The following is a 22419-nucleotide window of genomic DNA, read 5'->3' on the forward strand; positions in this document are numbered from 1 at the left end:
GAGAGCCTCAAACCTAACGCGGCGAGCGAGGCCGCCAGCGCCCGCTTTCCCCGCAGCGCCGCGGGGATCCGAGCACCCGCACACAGCGCCCATCCCCGAGCCGAGTTCAGCGGGCTCACCCCCGCCCCTCCGGCCCGCCCGGAGCTGTCGCCGCCGCCGCCCGGGGGCGCCGCTGGTGGGGAGCGCGAGGCGCCGCGGGCCGGGCGGGTGGGCGGGGCGGGTCGAGGGGAGTCTCCGCCCACCTCCGAGCGGCGCAGCCAATGGGGAGGTGCCGGGCGGTCCTGCCCGCCGATCTCCCCGCCCACCCCGGGAGATGTAGCCAATGGGGAGGGGAGGCGGGGCAGGGGGCGGGGCGACGCGCGCCGGGCCCGGCCGTATTTACAGGGCGGGCGGCGGCGGCGCCGCCGTGTCAGTGAGGCAGCACTCGCTGGCGTAGCTGGCGCGCCGGCCGCTCCCAGCGCTGCCGCTCCTGCGGACCGGGCCGGGCCGGAGCGGCGAGGGGAGGGCGAGGGAAGGCAGAGAGTCGCGGCCGTTCCCCCGGCCCGCCGCCGCAGCGGTGGCCGCGCCACGGCTCTGCCCGCGGGCGAGCGGCTCCTCGGCGCTCCGGCGGGGCAGGGGCGGGCGGCGGCTCGGCCGTGCCTGCGCTGCGGGCTGCGGCGAGCGGCGCCGGGTAAATGGATCGCCATTCCAGCTACATCTTCATCTGGCTGCAACTGGAGCTGTGCGCCATGGCCGTCCTGCTCACCAGAGGTGAGGGGGTGAGGAGGCCGCGCCGGGGGGAGCGAGATGCCCAGAGGGCTGCTGCTGCCCGAGGGCAGCCGGGCCGGCGCTGTCTCGGGAGCCCCTCGCCGAGCCACTGCTGGCGGCGGGAGCCACCGGGTCTGCGCCTACCGCCCCGTCCCTCCCTTGCCCTCCCTTCCCAGAGCCGGTGCCGGTCAGTCCGGGCGCGGCCCCGCGGGTGTCCCGGCGGCAGCGGAGGGGCGGCCGCGCCCGGCCCCGTCGGGGCTCTGTGGTCGCGGGGGCTGTGAGGGCTCTGTGGTCTGTGGTCTGGCCGCCCGGGGAGCGCCCTCCCAGGGCAGAGGCGACCCGCTGGCTGCCGGTAATCGCCATGCTCCGGGGAGGAGGTTAAGTTAGCGCGGTGGTGATGTGCGACAGTATTTATTTATTTTGGAAGGAAGGCTGTAATTAACCCTAAATAACAGCCTTGCAGCGTGCAGGGGGGAGCCTGCTGGCCCCATCAAAGCGGGCAGAACAGGGAGTGACTGAGTGATGTGAAGTCGCAGATACTGAAACTATGTGCCTGATAATGATATAATTAGGGGATCACAGACTTCTGGCTGCTGTTGACTTCAAAAGCTTTAAGAGAAGCCTGCAGTCTCTCCTGTAGCCATCTTGACTAAAAGCAGACATTTTTCTTTAATAGCTACATACAGTAACAAGAAAGAGGAGGGAACAGAAGGGCATTGTTAACTGTTTCAAAATACTAAATACCCTTTCTGGCCTTTTGTATAGAACAGGAAGAAACTTTATGAATTGACAGAAATACAGTTTTAATACAGTAATACAAAGTCCATTCTGTTTCACTGAAAACGTGGCTTTAATTAAAAAGCAGTTGAATTAACCTGATGACTAGCCTGTCAGATTTTGTTCATAAGATTGTCTTAAGTCAATAAAACATAGATTTTTAAAGTGATTGCATAAGCAGTTAAAATGAAAATATGTGTATTGTTTCACTTTATTCCCATGCTGTGCTGAAACTCATGAAAGGACTGTCAGCTCTGGTACTGTGCCATGTTTGCATCTTACTTTTAACTCTCATACAGTGAGAAAATGATTAAGAGTATTTTTCTCAGAGGGTAGGGGGAAGACCTCATATGGAATGCTTAGAAAACGATTGAGTCTTTTTTTCTGTAACATGCTGGATGACAGTGAGTGTGAATTCATGAAAAATTAGGTTACTTAGTCTAAAAGCCCAAGGGAATTGGACTGGAGACAGTGAGACACTCCATCATTTGGCTTCTATTAAGCAGAGTTATTAAAGAGCAGCGGGAACTTCAAGGCCTGGAGCCTGCAGTAGCATTTTGGAGAAAGTGTTAAAGTGGCCCAGTGAGGGGAAACTAACTTGGTTGGGATGATTTTTAGCATCTTGCAGAACAGTTTTTTTTAGGTATAGGTGGTAAGTAGCATCATAAGAAGGGGTGGCAGCTGGGAAGCCTGTAGTTTGATTTTTGAATTGCAGACTGTAGAAGGAAGAAATCTGACAATTTGATCGACTTTAAAAGCCTTGGTGCCACTGTAATGCCACAGACAACAGGCACATCAAAAGTAGTTTTAAGTCCGTTCTTCCAAGGATGACTCCAAAGTCTGGCTTCCTCTTAAACCTTGGCTCGATGGCACATTGAATTATGTTTGAGTTGCAACTTGCCTAGAAAGAGTAAGTTTTCACTACAGCACAGGACATGTTTAATTCGTACCAGAGCAGTTTGGAGAGCACAAAGTGAAGAGTTTTATGAAGGGAACCTTTTTATCGCTTCCTTCAGAAATTTTTGAGGTTTCCTGAGATTTTTTCATAGAGCCGGTAGAGGATTTTCAATCCAAGTGTTTCCCCTTTTTGACTGCATGTTGGATTGCATGTGAAACTGGAGAGAGGAAAGGGGGAGCTTTTAGCCTTGTAATTTCACCCCACTTAATGACTTTAAATTTGAGTTGAGAGACATTGCCTCTGAACAGAATAACTGTAAACTGGAACCTTTTTTTTTTTTTAATAATACTGATAAAAAAGCCGTTTTGCATGAATAACTACTTAAAGAATTTCTTTCTTTCGGGAGAAATTACAAATAGTTCCTCAGTTTCACACAGTAAAAACCTTCCTGACTGGGAGACTTGGATGGTAATGGTTCTAGCTAATAGCTTTATAAGGTGTTAGCTAAACCTGTTAAATTTTGGCACAGTATTGAGAGGTAATAAAGAATTCAGCAGTTCCGATTTTTTTTTTTTCATTTGTCACATAAATATTTAAACCTGGTATTTTTGTTGTGTGCTTATGCCCGGTTAAAAAAAATATTACTTATAAAAATAGAATGCTGTTCATGGAGTAATGGTTAAAACATAGATGTGACTTTCTTCTAGGACTGAAGGTGTGTGTTGCTTTTAGAACTGGGATTTCGCTTTAAATGCAACTGCTGACAGCAAGTGGAAGTAGCTATAAAATGGTCTTGTTAGTTATTTACCTTCGAAAAAAAAGCCACTGTAACATCCCCCGCCCCAACTCTCCCCCAAGTCCCTGTTTTAGTGAAATGCTCTTGCTTTAATTCAAAGGACTGTGGTTCTAGTAATTAAAGCGAGTGCCCCAAGGCACTTGCAGGGATTAAGGTTACAACGAGGTAGGCACTGTACAGTGATGGGAAGGAAACAACCCTGGCTCTTGTGGATCTGCAGTCTCTGGGTGTACCTCAAAACTGGCACTGAGTTAGGTTGTGTGATCCTTGTGGCAAATAAGAATATCTAGTGAGGTGTCCTTAGGGAACCAAATTCTTACCTATCTTACACCGTTTTTGGTTTGTTTTTTTTTTTAGGTGAGATCAGATGCTACTGTGATGCTGCACACTGTGTTGCAACCGGCTATATGTGCAAATCTGAGCTTAGTGCCTGCTTCTCCAGACTGCTTGATCCTCAGAATACACATTCCCCGCTTACTCATGGCTGCTTGGATTCTATTGCAAGCACAGCTGATATCTGCCAAGCCAAACAAGCACAAAACCACTCTGGCACCACCACCATGTCCACATTGGAATGCTGTCATGAAGATATGTGCAATTACAGAGGACTACATGATGTTTTGTCTCCTTCCAGGGGCGATACTTCAGGTAGGGCAATAAAGCTTCAGTGAAATCTCTCTTCTGGCCATCAGGCTGGCGACAGGCTAACCCTTGTGTGTCTGCTGTTATTGATTTAGTTGTTAATGTAAGTAGAGACACCAGAGGGAGGAGTGGGTGGCTGGATGCAGGGGAGCATCTCGACCAATTAGCTTTTTTTATCTGCATTAATATTGGAAGTCTCTCTTGCCAACTTTTGACATTACTTCTGAGAATCAGTGGCAGTGATTTTCACTGTGAAATCAGCTCTTGGAGTAAGAAATTCCATGTTATAAGCCGCCTTAGAAACTCTTCTTTACCAGGAATATTTTCTGTAGATACTGCAGAGTGTAGCTGTTGCTCCTTAAACTTGTCAGTGTTGGATTTAGGGGAGTTGCTTGTGTGTAAGCCAGTGTAAATAAATCCTGAAATAAGCTTCACATCTTTCCCATTTTCAGGACAAGGGAGCAGATACCAACATGACAGCAGCAGGAATCTCATCACCAAGGTGCAGGAACTGACTTCTTCAAAAGAGTTATGGTTCAGGGCAGCTGTAATTGCTGTTCCTATAGCTGGTGGGCTGATCTTGGTGCTCCTTATCATGCTGGCCTTGAGGATGCTCAGGAGTGAAAACAAGAGACTGCAAGATCAACGACAGCAAATGCTCTCCCGTTTGCACTATAGTTTTCATGGACATCATTCGAAAAAAGGGCAGGTGGCAAAATTGGACTTGGAATGCATGGTGCCTGTGACTGGTCACGAGAACTGCTGCATGACCTGTGATAAAATGAGACATTCAGACCTCAGCAATGATAAAATTCTTTCGCTAGTCCACTGGGGAATGTACAGCGGACATGGGAAGCTGGAATTTGTATGACCAATTATTTTTTAATCTGAGCTGAACTTGCTCTCTGAACTCTAGAAGAAGGCCTTTGGGTTCTGCTGGACAGGAGCACTTTATCTTAAAACAAAAACTCTCATAAATCATCTTTGAGAAACAAAGGACCTCGCAAACAGAAACTTGGATATTTCTTCTGAAGGATTCCAAAAGTTGTCTTATTTGCACAGAGTAAAATACACTCAAATGTATTGTTTGCTTCAAAGTTATGAAAGCAAAAATTAGAAGCTGTAAACACTGTCACCAGGGTTATCTGAACTGTAGGGAGCTGAGAACCGAGTTATTATAATAAACTGTGTGCAAGCTCCTATGTTTCCTGACTTATTGTAAAGATTTTTTTAAAATATATATATTTTGTCTGAAACTTGCTTGTGGCTTTTGTTTTGGAAAACAGGTTTTTTCTGGGGTGGTAGTGGGAAACAAATCAAGGTCGTATGCATGGTAATGCTGTGCATAACAATTAGATCTGAAACCAGACTCTCTTTTTCTACTCCATGAAGGAAATTAGGTGGTTATTCAAGAACGAAGGTGGCAGCTATATTTAATACTTCAAGTAACAGTGAACCTACATCCTCAATTCCTGGCTGTTGAATTTTTGTTCATAAACTCAATGAATTCTTCCAAAGCTTTGTGTGATAACTATTTCTTCTTCTCTGTTGATGAAGAAAGACTTCCTTTCTCTGTGCAAACCATGTCAGAAAGTGACTCCTAATTCTTTATAGCTGGTTTTCCTCCCTTGTCTCACTATTCCTGTTTCTATGATCTGTTTTCCTTTTACACCTTTTACACTTGAACCTTTTGGGGGAGGAGAGGGAAACCCCAAAATCACACTGCCTATTCAGCTCTGGTTTGCTTTTTTCTTTTTTTTTTTTTTTTTCCCCTGTTTATAGCCCTTCTGGGCGTAGTGGAAAGCATCTGCCTTGCTCTTCTGTCCTGTAACTAAGTATCACATGCTGCTACTTTTGTGTGGGACTGAAGTATCAACAGTGTTCTTTAATCTCTGGCTCCTCCTTCATGCTCTTGCATAGGTGGCTTTTCTTCCCTGCCAATATTTGTGCATTTAGTTGTTTCTTACTCCTGCAACTAGTTGGCTTCACTTGATCGTTTCATTTATTCAATGCTTTGTTGCTAAAAACAAACAACCTCTGGATTATTCAAGGAATTTATTGTATTTATTTTTCTTGCTTTATTAGACTTTGCAGTAATTAAAGTAGACTTGCTTAAAAGGCTGATGCCACATTATGGTGAAAGAAGCATCCAAAATGCTGCTGCAGAAGATAAAACTTGGCAAGAGTCTACTATTCATCTATGTTTTAAACAGCTTTAGAAGTGTTTCTGCCTCCTGTTCTGGCTGTGATGTTGAGCTCCTACTGTTGCCAGGAGTGAAAAAGGGAATGGCACACACAGGGTTACAACAACCTTGCAGCAATGCTGTGATCCTGAGTACTGTTTACTGTGGTAGATTCCTTTGGGATATGCAGCCTGAAATGCAAAGGGATGTAAGCAAGGAAAACCTGTCCCTCTAAGTCGTAAGCTGGCATTCCTGAAAATACACTTAAACTATGCGGTAGGGTTGTTGTTGGAGATAAGTTGGTCACTTCGCTGTGCAAACAGAGGTATTGATATTGCAAACTTACCCCTACAGTTAAACACTCGCACCAGCCAAGTGCAGTGAGAGCCTCGGGAATGCCAAGGTCCCACCGTGCCCATGTTTGCAATATTAAAGTGCAGTTTAGAAGGATTAATTTCTTCTGTGTACCTCAAGCTGCTGACCCTTTTTACTTCCTCAAAGTGCCTGTGGAGTTGCTTTTAATGCAAACAACTGTATTCTCTGATTTCTACCTCCTTCTGCTGCTAATGTTTAAGAAATTACATGGCCACAACTTCTTTTGGAATATGGCCTGTGGTCTTCTGGCTGACCTTTCAAAGTGCTGCTTTTCTATAAGAGCTCTGCCCTTCCTTTGCACTGATCTGAAAGTCTAGGGCAGTTGTCTGCTCCACCAAGTGTATTATTTTTGGGAATGGCTGACTGGGAACTTGATGCTGAAAGAGACAAATACTGTCTGTCAGGCGTAGCTGCACCAGTAGTTACTATGACTAGACAAGTTAGAAGATCTGATAGCTAAACCTTTTATGTGCTTTCTCCAGGAATCAGAGGGAGCATGTTGTATAGTCATTTAAGCATCCTGTGACCTTCACCACTCATTTGCTGCTGATTTGAATACGTAAGGGCCTATTTATGCTTGCCATTAAAAGGCTAGTAAGACCAGGATGCTCTAATTGGCCCCTTGCTGTGGAGATGTTTTAAAGAAGAAAAGATCTTGTTTGCCATCCCCTGCAGTCATGGGAGCAGTGCCACAGAGTCGCTGAGGACGGGGCTTGAGTTCGCAGCTGCCGTCTCCTGGGGTTGTTCTGTTACCTATTGGAGTACATCTAGTTTAGGTGCGGTAGCTGATATGGCTTAGAAGTTTCTGGTCTATGAGTCTTCTAAGCTACTAAGACGAAAATTAACTCTCTCCCAGCTGAAACCGGGACAGTATGAAATTTGGATTTCCAATTTATTTTAAAGCCTCTGTATTCAAGAAACTATAATGAGCTCTGGTGTCTGTCTGGCAGCAGCTATGTGAGTTATGGAACGAGCTCCAAATCTTTTCACTGAAACTACTGACTGCAGAGTCCGAAGGGTGTTGGAGCAAGCAGTAGACAGCTGCATTGCCGATTAGTTTTTCTGTAGTGGCTGCTTATGTAGCCTACAGACCTCAGCAGCACCAGCTTTCCATTCAGAAAACTTGTATTCCTGTGACAAGTAGGGTCTTTGATGATGTTCCCTGCTGCTGGGTGCTGTACCAGCATGGAACAAGTCCTAGACACCCACTCTACCCAACCTAGTGTTACAACAAATATTAACAGCTGAAGAGCCTGGCCAGAGCCTGAAGGCTGAAGAGGTGAGACAGTAAGCAAAGGCTGTCCTTTTCAAATGCATTTAAGTTAAGAGCCTAGATTTTCCATTGTGCTACACACTCTCGGATTTCCCCTGCAGACAATAACAAGCGCTCCTTTCTTTGAAACCCCTGCAAACCTGGGAGTGTAAGAAGGGCAGCTCTCTCTATTTCCAACTGAGAAGGTCTCTCGGATTGGAATAAATAAAATCAAAAGTCCACGATTTAGTATACCCCGTGCCTCTCTCTTTCTCCGATTCTTTCCTCAAAACACTAACGGTTGTGGCTCTTCTTATGTCTGTGCCTCTCCTGGCTTTGCGAGCTGCTGGGTTGGTATGTCTCCTCTTAACTCCTGCTGAACTGATTCTATTAAAAACCCCTTACTCCACAGGGGGCTTGACCTTTTTCTGAAATACCAAATGCGTCTGCTTTGGAAATCACAAACTTCTCCTCTAAAGAGCTTGTAAATCTGGTTTCAATATTGAGTGATTACAGGCTGTGCAGAGAGCTTGAAAGTAAGCAGCCACTTCTGGTAGCAGACTGCTGGAGCTGAGCTGCCGGAGCTGAGCGCGACTCTCATTTTTCACCCCAGTGTGTGTTTAACATAAAACCACTGACGTCAGCTGATTCACCCAGATTAGTGGTGGGGTGACCGGTCAGGCTCTGGTCGCAGGACACTTGTCTTCTCTTATCAGGACCCCGGAATCCAGTTTTTGTTGTTGCACAACCACTTGTTCTGTTGTAAACCCAGCGATCTCATTGCAAATGGATGATGCCCTGGAGGGCAAACACCCAAAAAAGCCTGGGAAAAGAGCAAGGTTTTTTCTTAGGTGTAATGGATGCATCTGCACATTCCCTTGATGCTCTTGTGATTGTTAAAACAAAGTATGAAGAGGGAAAATATATTGCCAGGCTGCCTGTGTGGGATGGGATGTGCCTGTTAGTTACTGGTCAGTGGGGTTCCACTGTGAATAAATGAAAGCAAAATTTGGCCTTCTCATTGAAAGGGAAGGAGATAAGAAGATTATCTACCAAGTGAAAAAGATTTACCAAGGAAAAAATGAACTACTGTCAAAAAAGACCCCACCATAATGAGACACAAGTTGATTGAGTAAGAGAAGGACTCTGAAGGAGGCAAAATTGCCTTAATTTTTTTTTTTCAGATGCTTTCCCACATGGAGGTGACTGGAAGCATGTTTATTTTGTTCCAGTGTCTGGTCACTTTGCAGGAAAAAACTCTTCCTTGTTTTGGTTCTAGGAGTTACTTGGGGAAATGGTATTTTGGATCTGTCATTGTATTTTATTTCTGGGGAAAAAAAAATGAGAGGTGCTGTAAAATTATGGTTATCTCTTGGGAGGGACCCAGTGTCTCCAACATTATGAATCCTGGCTCCCTCTAAATAAACAACCAACCTCGTTTTCTTTGTTTCACCTCTAACCCTCATCTGCAGCCTTTACAATCCCAGGAGGTGAATCCTGAAGTAAAACAAACTGCAAGGGAAGGAAGCCAGGAGGGAGCCGCAGTGCCTGCAGATTAACAGAGCCTTCTGCTCTCCAGCCAACCTTGACAAAAGGATTCAATCCTGAACTGACCTTCAGGGGGAAAAGCAAAACAAAATCCACCTTGACTTGAACTTTCAAGACCGCAGCAGATTAATACTCAGTTTGATGTGTACTAAAGGGAGCAGAAAGTTAGAAATGCCAAACACCTGTCTTGCAAATCCAAATCCTAACAACTTCACAGGAAATCTAGCCCCAAATCATACGGCTTGGAAACAGTGATGAGCAAATCCTAAATTTTTCAAAATCATCCAGTGTTGCTAAAAAGGCCTAAAAATGTGGGTTTTATACCCCAGTGTGAATCTCTAGGAAAATCTATAACATTCAGTTAAGCAAATAGTAAGTTCTGTTGAAACATCAATGTTTAGATGCAACTTTTCACTGAATAAATATTTCTGCTGGGGTGCAGGTCCTGCCTCCCCAGCCCAGCTCTACTCTCTTCCCATAGGCAGGAGGGAAGAGAAGTCAGCCCTGACTTCATGAAAAACCACAGTGGCATGGATTTAGGGTGATTTAATTTTTTAATAGACTGTATCAAAACCAAAATGTTACAGTATTTTTCTCTTTCTACTTATCAAACTACTTAAATATATTAATGGCTGTGCAGTTGGGAAAAACGAGTTAAATGTATTGTTTCACTCCCCTTGGCTATCAGCTGCATTTGAAAAATACTGACTTGTGACAGCTTGTCAAGAGTGGAGCCTCTTCTGTAATTGCTTTTTTACCTATTAGATTAAACTTTCAGGATAGTGTCTGTGCAGCAGCAAGGCAATGAGCACTTGCCTTTCTCTTAACATTTATTTTTACATTTCCGTTTTTCAACCGAAAAAAGGTAGAAGCAGCACAATGACGAACTTCTGGTATCTGTCTGCTGGAGGCTCTGGGAGGCGGGGGACCATCACCCCAGCAGTGCTGGCAGGGTAGCCAGTGCACCCACTGTGTACCAGGCTGGTCTCTGCTTTTGGGATCGTTTCACTCCAAAGGCCTGCGGGTTGCAGATGTAAATCCCTTTCCTGTCACTGGGGAGGAAAATATTGGTGCACTAAATCTCCTCCTGGCACTTGGCTGCGACAACAGGGAGGGAAGAACAGTGCCGGCTCAGGGTCCTGCCCAGGCTGGGGATACTTCTATTGGTGTGCAAATCAGGGCTTGTGTCAAGCAGGTTGCTTTGAAATGCTCAATTTGTTTAGTTCTGGCTGTGAAGTAGCTATTTCATCAGTGGAAGAAGATTTATTAACCAATTTTTTATGGCTATCGACAATGGCTTAGCTCCAGCAGGGTCCCCAGCATTTTTATGAAGTGCAGTGAGTTCCAGAGGCAGAGGTGTTTTATATTGTTCTGGTATTTTAACCCAGTGAACTAAGGCCTCTATCCTGCAAATACTTAAGGATGTGCATAATTCACTCCAGTCCCAGGGGCTGTTTTGTCCCAGCTGCTGGCAGGGCTTTGCTGGGCTCGCTGGGTTACCTGCACTGAAGTGGGCCTGTTGCTGGGGGGCTGCAGCAGGCGCTGGGAGATCCCCTCCTGCCATGGCATTGGCTTTGCTAAAGCATGGTGGGGGCTGAGAGTTAATGCCAGTGTTCAGTCACACCACTGGTGGCCATCGACTTGGTGTTTTCCCCAGAGTGGTTACCTGGCTACCCTGGCTGTGACTGTCAGTGGGGGAGCAAAAGCCCATGCTGGACACACTTCAGGGTCCCAATTACTGTAGGTTTGTGTTTGTCAGAGCGGCATCTCACCTGGCTCAGGAGCCTTGTCCTAGGCTGCAGCTTGCTCTTTCCACAGGCAATGTAGGAAAGAGCACCCCGACAGCACAAAGGGGAGGAGGACTGCTCAAGGGTGCTGGGCCGGCTCCACTGCACAGCGAGATTTTGCTCAGGAAGGGGTATGGTTTACAGGTTTTGAAGTCATGCCTGGTTTAGCTTTGCAAACACAAAGCAATGCCCCCCAACAAATCCAGACCATCCCCTGCCCTGTGCTTATGGGCGCCTCACCGGCATGTGAGCCCCAGGCCAAGATATGGCTTCACATGATTGATTTCCAGAGCCATGATGTGAAGCATTTCCATCCTCTTGCACCTCCATGCAGGAGCCCTGGGCTCACTCTGGAGCGTGCTCATAGCACAAGCAAGAGAAGCACAAAGCAGCAAGTACAGCAGCATGGATGCTTGTGCAGCAGTCTGGTTGCTGGCAGGATTGCTCTTTTCTACGTCTCTCTGCAAAACATTTCCATCACCTGAAACCTTTTATGCTTTTGCCCACAAGAAATCACAGCATGATTGCTAAGCCTGCAGAAAACCAGCTCTTGAAGTCTACCAAGTGCCCAAAGCTGTGTGCTCAGCCATGATCCCCGTCTTTCGCGCACAATTCATGATGATGAAAGTTTTAATTAGATGAACGCATGCAATGGTTTTTCCACAAAACCCCCTTCTCAGATCTCACTCCCTGACTGTCTGGGCCCTAGCCCTGCTGGCTGCAATCTCTCCTCAGCTCCTCATCTCATGTCAGTGCTTCACACAGGCTCTGCCTCCCCTGGATGCCTTTCCTCAACCTCTCCCAGCAAGGCCAGAGGTGCAGGGGGCCCTGCCTGCGCTGGAGCAAACTCTCCCTGGCAACAGGTACCATTCCCAGCCTCCCTGGCTGTTATCAGTTTGCAATAACCTTTCCCTTATTTAATTTTTTTTTCCCTAAGGGACTGTAGGGACGGCCACAATTATGTTTCTTCCAACCCAGTTGCACCTGCCTGTTCAGCAGTGGGAGAGCAGATGGTAGTGTGGTTCCCGCATGATGGGCTCCTAGGTGGATGAGCAGTGCCAGCCTCTGCCAGCCTCCACTGACTAGCAGTCTCCTCTCAGGATGGGACAGGTTCAAACGCTGGGGTCTTCCTGTTCATAAATAAAAAATATAAAGCACACACTCTCTCTCTTGGAAATGATTTTTCATGAGACTTTTATATCAGAAGCTGGAAATACATTTTTTTCTGCATCAACAGATGACAGAAATAAATTCTTTTTTTTTTTTAGTTTGTAAAAATGCACCACATTTGGGACCTGCTCAGACTTTTATTTATTTATTAAAATGCAAATGAAACTTGTCATATGGTTTTTGCTTTTAAAAACATTGTGCACCAAAGCATAACATTTCTAGTTGTGTGTAGGTTGGGTCAAAATTGCTTTACAGCAGCTTTTTGCTGAAGGACGGATTGGTTGCGGATTTCTGTAATCTCTGCCTTCATTAAATGCTCTGTTATCTGTCCTGATTGCTGCTGTGCCTTACTAACTGCAGGCTAATTTTGTCTGTAGAAAGGTTTTCACCCTTTACCTCCTTGAAATGAACTTCGTCCCCTTATATCTGCTGATGACAGTCAGCACTCCTGTCTTTCTCCTGCAAGAGAGATTGACCTTCCCCTCATTGGCCCCAGGGACTTATGCAGTCTTCTGAGTCTCTGACCCATTCCTCAGTGCCCATCTTGCTGTCCCAACTTGGTGAAACAAAACACTGGTGGTTCTACTGGCATCTTGCAGCTTTCAGGAGAGCTGCAGCCTCCAGGAGGAATTTTATGGCAAGTACCTTATCGTAGGTTATGGCTGAACATACACGAGCACTCCCAGTGACCAGTGTAATCCACTCTTTACTGGCATAATTTGAGTTTATGTTTTATTTACACAGGGAGGCTTGGGTGGAGTGTTATGTACATGGTATCAGAAAAACATTCTGCTCCACCTTGGGGCTGCACACGTGCTGGAGCCAGCGCGCCCGCCGCCCGAGGGCTTCAGCAGCTCTTTGCACAGAGTGTCTCTTCACGTGTGTGGGAGGTGTTTCACTTTCCCCTGTGCACATCTTAGCAAGCAGGTTATAATGCTCCAGTAATCTTCAATACATGGCCAAATATTCAATGACATTTCCTGGTTTTAAATGGCAATTGATGAATCCGGTGTGACAGCCCTGAGTACAACACCGACCGGGTGTCCACTGAACGTGGTTAATTAATCTCTTATCAAAACAGTGGATCCTTTCTGGTACTGTACCCTATCTACATATTAATGTTTGATTATTCATGAGCAATTTTCAAATTTGTAATGAGTAATGAAATACTCTGGGAACTGTTTGCTCACAAATAGTTTCCAGGGTATTTCATTACATATGACAAATCTGTAAGTATTTAGTTGCCAGTATTGGGCTGCCTGAGTCGTCTGCTGTTGAGGAAAGTGCTGCTGCAGGACAGATGTTCTGGTGTCTATTTAGTCACAGCTGGGGATGCTTTCAGTGGGTTTTTGTCACAGCACCATTTGATGGAAACATCCAACAGCAAGATTACAGGGATCTGCTACCTATATGATTGAGTGAAAATGAATCAGAAATGCATTATACAGGGATAGTTTCCAGTCTTTACTTAAGTATTTTATCTCATTGATTTCCTCCACAACTAGATATTTTCCTCACTTGCCCACCTGGACTTATAGATACTAAATACGTTTTTCCTTGATTTTTGTTTGTGTTTCACCAACAGCTTTCTAAAAGTCTGGTACAGTTGAACAGTGGTAACTGGAGATTGTGAGCCGTGAAACATGAGGTTTCAGGACAGGACAGTGGAGTATGGCCAGAGAAAGTCACTGGCAGTTTTTTTCTGGACCAAGGTGGAAGAATTTGGCACAAAGGGAAGCTCAGAGCATGCAAAAATCTATTTTATTACCTGAAAATATCCATGTATGTTATACAAAATTAACAGAAAAACCAACGGATGATCTCCTTGCAGCACTGTAATACAACATGGATGAGTTGGCTTCCAGCCTTCAGTGCTCCCATGGAGTATGAAGGACTGGCTTTTGTTGCAGCCTGTGGATGACTGCACTGGGCAAGGGTCTGATGAGATGGCTGCAGCCAGCATAAGGAAATGTATGGGCTTCAACTCAATTACATACAGCTCTTCAGTGATGCTGTACTACACAGCATGTGGAACAGGTGAGTTTGGACCTCATGGTGCATCGTGCTTCATGGGCAGTGCAGCAGGCATCACCCTCCCAAAATTCACAACTCCCAGAAGAGACAAAGCCATCACCACAAACAGCTGCACAGCAGTGGGAGCCACTGGGTGCACAATACAGGCAGGTGTCTAGCAGCAAGACTTCAGCTCCTTAAGCAGGCCAGCTTGTAGACAAAACACAGAGATAAGCTCAAACATTGAATTAAACACCTATCTGCAGGCTGCAGAGGCTGGCAGTCTGTGCTTGAGGCCTGCCTGGGTCAGATTGCCTTGCTGGGGCACTGTCACTGCCATGGCTGTCACTAAACGGTCCTCTGCATATTGCATAAGTGAAAGCTTGACCAAAGGTCTCCTGTCTCTCAGAAAAGCGTCCGACTTGCTGAGCTTTGGGTTATACATATTCTAAAATACATAAAAATATGTGTTCATAAAACTTGTAAATAAAATCATCTTAGTCTTCTGGCTCGGGATTAAGATTATGTAATTAATTTGTATTTTGGTACTATACAAAGTATTTTACAATTTTTTTGATGTTCTTGTATAATTAACAACACATCCAATAGAACCTGAGTTATGTGAGTACCTTGTCCAGTTGATCACACACTCACTGTTTGCTCTTCTCCCTGCTTCGTCTGGCCAGTCTTATGTTCTCCAGCTAGGGAGAAGACTTAACCTCTCAAGGACTTTTCAGGTCCATTCCAGACATGAGCAGCAGATTCCCACCAAATGTGTCCACGTGCAGTGATACCTGCATATGTACAAGTGTGCACAAGGAACTATAGGAATGTGGATAAGTACGTAATGATGCGTGACATAAGCTGGTTCTCCAGATAAGCCTTTGAGATGTCCGATGTTCCTCCCAGAAGACCTGTTTCCAAGGACAGCACATTTCTGGGCCATGTCCTTAGAGAAGTAATCCTTATATCTGATCTTTCCAGAGCCAACCTGGACTCCTCCAAGGTGCTGGGAAGCAATCTGCTTTGTGTTGTGGCGGTGCTTGTGGCTTTGTGTTGTTGCCCAGAGCAGACCAGCCCTCTTCTGTGGACAGATTAGAGAAACTTTTTCCCTGCACCAAATCAGAAATTATTCTTTGAAGTTTCCTTCCTTCTTTTCCCACCACTCAAGAAACATCCACACTACTTCTTTAAAATAAGAAAAAATACTTAAAATGCTGCTTTAACATTATGAGCATGTGGGAAAACCCCTACTCAGCCAGAGGAGGAAACAGTAGAGACATAGCAACAATTACTGCTAAATCTGTTTATGTTTGTTCTCCCCAAAACATGAAAATGGGACTAAATACAATTAGTCACCAGCCACTGGTGAGGGAGAGGAGACTGATGAGTCACAGCCCCACTCAGCTCTGTCCCCAGAAAGGTCAGTGCCAGCGTGAGGTGCAGGGGCCAGACTGCAATGGCTCCTGCACTCCCTCTCCTTAGGGACAGTGGACCCAGGGTTGGGGCGCTGCAGGGGCCAGGTGCTGCCCTGCCTGTGCCAGGGGATGCTCATCCATAAGAAGACATGAGATTGCTCCTCCATGGGATCTCTCTGCTCACTCTGGGCATAGATACACTAGCGTTTCAGTTCAAGCTTCAGCAGTGTGCAGAACTGAGCCACTTTCTCACTGCTGTCCAAAAAATTGCAATTCCAGATGGCACAGGTCTAGAGATTAGGCACTCTGGAGAAAGGGACCTGAGGGAATCTTTCCAGCCTGCTGTGTATAAAATGAATTTTTAAGAATTTGTTCCAGTTGGTGGCTGGGATGACTCCCAAGCAGATCTGTCTTACCTGATACTTTCCTGTCTAGTGAGCCTGCAATGTTATCACGCGAGCATCTTTTGAAACCTCTCTCTGATTTCTCTGCTTTGCCCCCTCAAGGCAAACAGATGGAAGTTTAATCCTCTCCCCTTAGTGTCTCTGGATCACAAAGCCTTTGTCAAAATGGAGCCTGAGATCTTAAAACCTAATGCTTTTTCCTAGATATCGAGATAATTGCTATGGGCTGGGTGTAAGGAGAATAAAGCAGCTGGGGTAAGCAAATGGGAAATGGCAGGAAGTGAGAACCAGATAATGGAAAAAGTAATTCAAAATTATTTTCTTCATGTCTCCATATACTGATTTGTTGCTAGAAGAAATGGAAATGAGCTTAATGGATTCTTCTCCACTCTGAAGGTTTGAGAATAGGTGAATTGAATTTATGCCAAATTAGGGAAGAGTCTGGATGTTTCCTATCCAACAAGATGAGAGAAAAGCAAAACAAAAAAAATAAAGAGTCTTTCCCATTCCTGATTTCTAGTAGACTAGGAAATAATGCAGGTGGATGTAGCAAAACCTGGAGTGACTCTTTTCCATCTTGCTTCTTACTGAAAAGCAGCCGAGGTGTAAGGCACACAGAGCCAGGTATAGAGGGGAAGCTTCATTGTTTTAGGTTGGATTGTCCTTGATTAGGTGATGCCATGACTGGCCTGGTTGGCCTCTAATGATGGCCCTTTCTGCAGGGGGATGTTGAAGGAGCAGGCATCCTTTACAGCCAGACTTCAAGGATGCTGAGGTCCTTCTGCAATGACTCTCATAACAGGGATGGCTTTTCCCCTCTGAGACCCTTTGGAAAGGAGAGATTCTTCATAGTGTGCCTCTCAGTGTGTGCTCACGCCTATATGGGGGTATGGAAACCAGAAAAAACAAACAAACAACTGTGCAGAGTATTTTACTTTCCAGGCCAATTTACTCCACAAATTTTATTATTGGAAATCTACTATCTGTGTAGCTCTGGCTGTCAGAAAAAAAAAAAGATGACCGTATTTGCTTGTAAACCGATGCTTTCTCCCAAACAGGAAGAAGAGCAGCCCTGGAGATCTTTGGTCAGATATGTGTTGCTGCAAACCAGGTTTGTGGCATTGTCTTCAGCGAGACAGCACCGATCTCTGCATCTCAGGTGCTGTGACTGGGCATGTCCTTATACGTCATGGCAGTGGCTTTATTTAATCCTCGCTGTACATAATCAATAACAGGAAGACTCTTTTGATGTTTTCAACTGTCAGACAGAGATCACATTTTTGCAGAAAATGTCCAGTCTGAAACCACCTCTTGAGAGCGACATCTGTGCAGAGGGAGAGTGAGAGGAAGGTCCTTTGCCTCCAGCACTTTGTATGCCACCTGCCCTTTGGATTGGTGATAGAAACTTGCTCCAGAAAGAACCTCAGGATGTGGCTGTCTATCCCCATCAAGAAACCATGAGGGAAGTGGAAGCAGCCAATTCAAGTGTTTGGTGATAATCTTAGGAGGCAGGGTAGTTTTGTTGCATGATTGTCCCTTTTAAATTGGAGGTACGCTGTAATGTATTGTGGTGTGTCATAGGAACAGCTTATGCACAGCTCCCAGGTAGATCAGTCCGGTGTAAAGACAGACATCTAACATAATTTTTTCTGTATTGACGTAATGCACATTGCAGTTTCAGTCAACCATAGCACAAAAAAAAAAGATTAGAAGGCAAACTACACAAATGATCAATAATGTTAATTACAGTTCTCAATGAAGGAGATAATAGCAATGAAAGGGAAAGTAAATACTTATTAGCTCTAAGGAGCATCCTGTTGTCTGTATGAAAAATAAACACATCAGTCTAGGCATCACCTCAATGGCTCCAGCTATGGCATGGTGGTGTACTTACTTCACCCAGATGTTGGCATGATTTATCATGTCTGGTGGAAAACAGAAGAAGCTTTGCTGATGCTAGGGCATGTAAAACTAGTCTGAATGGCCAACTGGACCTTAATATTCACCTCAGCTGGTGCCAGAACACCAGCCTGTTACCTTGCAGCTGCAGCAGGTGTTAAGTATTACTTAGCAATATACTATACATTATATATGTAATATGATACATTGTACAGGCCCCCTCCCTCTTGGCCATCTGAAATCCTTTTAAAGAACTCATTAGCCCTAATACAAAGTCAATGGCCAATTAGTTTATAGGTAGGTGGGATGTGCTGAGGGCCTCTGGAGCAAAGATGGCAAAGGATTTAAGTATTTTCTTTGAGATCCAGATGACAGTTTTGCTGAAAGCTGTTGTGGTTTCAAGTTTGGAGGTGTTAAAAATCCCAGTGGTTACAGGGTGGGTGGCAAGTGCTCAACACCTCTGGATGTCAGGCCAGGCATGTCCTCACTGACCACCTCCCTTCAACCTCTTCCAAATGATTCCCCAATTTATTGTCACTAAAGGCTTCAGCCCTGTCTCAGAGGCTCTCCATTAGTGGTATAATGAACTGATACAATGCTAAGTCAAAGCTAAGATTCAGAGCTAGTGTGCAGTAAACATAAACATATGTTTAGCATTGAGTTATAAAGTACTGTAGCCGAAGTGGGCAAGTGTTACAAACTTCAAACACGAAACAGATGCAAGTTAATTAGAGGCATGAAAGTGATGACAATAGAAGTGAGCTGTAGCAAAGAAATGAAATGTTAGTTTAGGCAGAAGTTGCTGCAGTTCTGCCTTATGCTGGAAATGCCTTCACTCTTTGCTGAAGATGGGAAGGCATAGACATATTTTATCGAGACAGCCAGGCGTGTCACCCATATACCAAAAATGTAAGTCACTTCTGTGAGTGAATGCAAAAAGGAAACGCAATCTGACAGGCTTTTGAAAGTTGGGAATTGCCTTGCCATGAGGTCAACTGTGCCTAAAGCTGGACTGCAACATAGAATCACAGAATGGTTTGGGTTGAAAGGGACCTTAAAGATTATCTAGTTCCAACCCCCTGCCATATGTGGAGGTCTTGTGCCCTGTGTCAGGGATTACAGTTCCCAGTATACCATGAGGAAGCAGATGTCCCACCAGTGTGGGCATCCTCTGAGACGGGGGGACTGGGCTCCCCAGTCAGTGCTGTGGGGTGGCAGCTGTACCCATCTCAAGAGCTCAGTTCTACCCTTCCCGTCTAATTTCCCAGCCCTTGGTCTTGTTATGAGAGACTTCCAGGCCCTGGCCAGGGGCTGTTAGGTGCCCAACTGGTGACATGAGTCCCACTAAGGTGGCAGAGGTGCTTCACCAAGGCTGGGCAACCTTTGTGGCTACAGGGCTGCCTGCAGTCTCAGGGTCTGTCCCTGCCTTGCTCTTGGCTTTCCTCCTTCCTATCGCTGTGGACAAAAGATTTAGTGACACTCTTCTTGCCAGTAACTCTCCTCCGTAGTTGCTTATGCTGCGCTTATCTGTCTATCATCTGAGTAGTCATAAAATCAGTGGTTTGGAGCAGTTTCTCTTCTATTAGGTTCTTGTGAACTGGTATCCTTCTGGGCCATGCAGCTTTCCATGGTTTGCATGGAGATTGTGTGAGAAGAGGGGCATTTGGTGTCGGAAGGAGGAGAAAAACCCCAAATAAATGCCTTATTAACAGGAGCTCTGAGGTAACTACAGAGGCCTTGGATATGTTTGTTCCTTTAGTTTCAGATGAGCAAGTGTGCATGCACCTCTCAGTCCTGTGCAAGCCTGTACTCCAGCAGACAGACTGTGTTTGTCCTCCTGGAGTGCTGCTCTGATGTTCTGCACTCCAACATGTTCTACACCTCTAACTCGGACACTCCTGGGAGCCAAAAGGGCTGACTAAACAGAAGGCGGTTTAAAATAGCTCCCCTGACAAAAAGAGCATTGCTGTTCAGCTGCTCCTCCTTTCCTCCCCCTGGCACCGGTGCTGCTGGACGCAGAGCTGCTGTGCCCGTATCAATGCCCCTGAGCAGCCTGCTGGCTCCTGGGGCCAGCAGGCTGCTCAGGCTTCTGCTGCGGGGGCACTGCACCCCCCTACCCTGCCTGCTCAGCCCACCAGCATCACCGTGTACCTCCAGGGCTTTGTCCTGCTACCACACAGCCAGCAAAGCAGAGAGGCTCACCCTGTCATGTGCCAACCCTGCCCAGTCCAGCCCCATGCCCTGGCACCCCCATGCAAGCTAGGGCCTTGGAGAGGTACTTGAGGGATTAGCAGCAGTGAAAGTCATCCTCTAAATGAGAATTTCAGGTTGGGACCTGAAACTGGAGCAGTTTGGAAAGCACCCAGTGGCTGTGCTGTCAGGGAGTGCTCACAAGCAGTAAAATAAAACAGTTGCCTAATTATAGTTTCACCATGGGGCACTGTAATGCTCTGGTATTAACTCCTTGCACATAAACAGCGATGGGCAGGGGCTTGCCAGCAGTACTTGTACCTCCAGGAGGTAAACAGGTAACGGTATCATGGTGCCGCCATCCAGACGGTAGACAGCTGCACGGTGAAATTACAGGCACATTTACTCATTCTGTATGAAATTACACATGACTGAGGCGGGAATTACACCAAAGTGTGATCCAGCCCTCCCTTCACCGGGGGGGAAAAAAAAATCTGTGATTGGGAATGAAGGACCACAGCAGAGTGAGGCAGGAACAAAAAAAAGGGACTTCCCACCATTTGTGGAAATTGAAATTAAAACAAACAGAAAAAATGCATGAGCTCAGGGAAGGTTGTAATTACTCTACAATCAGCTATTCATTTAACTAAATCACACGCTGGCACTGTGCTAATAGGAAGGTCTTCGGCTGTCAGAGGGGTACAGATTAAAGTTGGGAAGCTCAGATGTTGTTGACATTTTTACTTGGGGAATGCTTTTCCCCTTTAATTATTTTTGGCAGGATGATTAAAAAAATAAAAAAGAGCACCAAATTGCTGGAAGTTACTGTATCAGGAGGAAGGCTGGGGAGGTGTGCTAGTAGAGGTTTCTATCCACATTCCTTGGGACTGGATACTTTGGTCCCAGTGCCCCCTGGCAAGGACACTCTGCAGCGCCAGGGTGAGCTCTGCAGCATGGGCATGGGCTGGCTGGGGTGAGACCCTTCTCCTGGTGCATGCTGGCTCTGGCAGGACATGCCATGCAGGAGTGGCTGGGAAGTGCACGTGTGAGCAGGCAGTGGGTGCAGAGCTTCATCTCAAAACTCAGACTTGCGTGAAATTTCTGATGCCATGAGCAAATACCATAAGTTGGTTACATCCTTCAAATCTTTGGGAAAAATAAGTATTGTTGGAGCTCACAGGCTGGTGTGTGCCAGGCAAAAGAGTGCAGCGATGTCACTTGTGGTGAAGCACTGCCATGCAGGTATCTGCTAAATGGAGCTCCTTACACAAGGAAGGGTTACTCGCATGGGCAAGGGAGAGAACTGGAAATGCTCTGTGACAATGGTGCAAGGTCATATTTCATTTCCGTAGTGTTTTCTCTCCCCAGGAGGCAGCCAGCAACCAAAGCAAAGCTCCAGTCTCTGAAGAATTCCCTTATTAAAGCTTACCAAGCTCCCTTGCTGCTCTAAGATGTCTCTTAGGAACTGCTTAATTCATACAGAAGGTATTTTGCTTTGTGTATATGAATTTTTTTGATTATTATTTTTTAATTGAAAAATATCTTTCCTACCATCCCTTCAGGTCAGGATAGATGTTCTTTGACATGGAAAGGGTTTTTTGGCATGTTGAAGAAAACTTTCCTGACTTTGGCAAAAAGCAACTGCAGGGCCAAGATAACTAACTGTGGCTGATTTGGTGACTTATTTTCCTAGTTCACTCTCAGCAGCACTGCCTGTTACAGAGCTTTGATAACTGGTGCTGGACACCCCACAAAGTATGAGTTTAGTCATCTTTCAGGAAGTTTTTCTATCAACCACTTCTCTTCAGTTTGATAAGTTATGTTGCTTTGGAAAAGTCTTCAGACTTCCTGACAGGTCTGAATTTGGTCTATAAGAATCATGGGTGGCCCTGAGGCTCCTCACCCCTCAGCTGCCTTACAAGTGGTGTTAGTGTCCCTATTGCTTGCTCATCCCATCCTTGGGCCTCTGTGGAGTCCACCAGTGGGAAAAACACACAGGTCAATATAGAGCCTGTCCAAATTCAGAGAGGGTAGCTGTGGAGGATGCTGTGGGACCAAGCTTAAGAAAGTGTATTGGAAAAGACAATAGCATTACCTCTCCATTAGACAGTAAAATTACCTGTCCTTAGTATTAGTGAATTTACCCTAATAGTGACTAAAGGGTATGTTTTGAAAAATACAGATTTTTTTTTCACTTGCAGAGATAGGAAAAGAGCAATTTTAAATTGCTTCTATTTCTTTGTATGACAATCTGAAAACATCAACGGCCAAACTTACCATGCCTGTATTTAAAAGCAGCTTGAGTAGGAAGAAGACATTT

General features: G+C 45.7%; 1 protein-coding gene across 1 annotated transcript; it reads left to right on the top strand.

Moving 5' to 3' along the window:
* The first annotated feature begins 444 nt into the window (after positions 1-444).
* BAMBI (BMP and activin membrane bound inhibitor) lies at positions 445-5116 on the top strand. The gene is made up of 3 exons (XM_032712116.1): positions 445-750; positions 3576-3866; positions 4313-5116. Exons 1-3 carry the CDS (start codon positions 675-677, stop codon positions 4729-4731), a joined length of 786 nt encoding a protein of 261 aa, XP_032568007.1. The 5' UTR covers positions 445-674; the 3' UTR covers positions 4732-5116.
* Positions 5117-22419: the final 17303 nt, after the last annotated feature.

The sequence above is a fragment of the Chiroxiphia lanceolata genome, chromosome 1 (genome assembly GCF_009829145.1).
Source record: "Chiroxiphia lanceolata isolate bChiLan1 chromosome 1, bChiLan1.pri, whole genome shotgun sequence".
In the NCBI taxonomy this organism is placed as follows: Eukaryota; Metazoa; Chordata; class Aves; order Passeriformes; family Pipridae; genus Chiroxiphia; species Chiroxiphia lanceolata.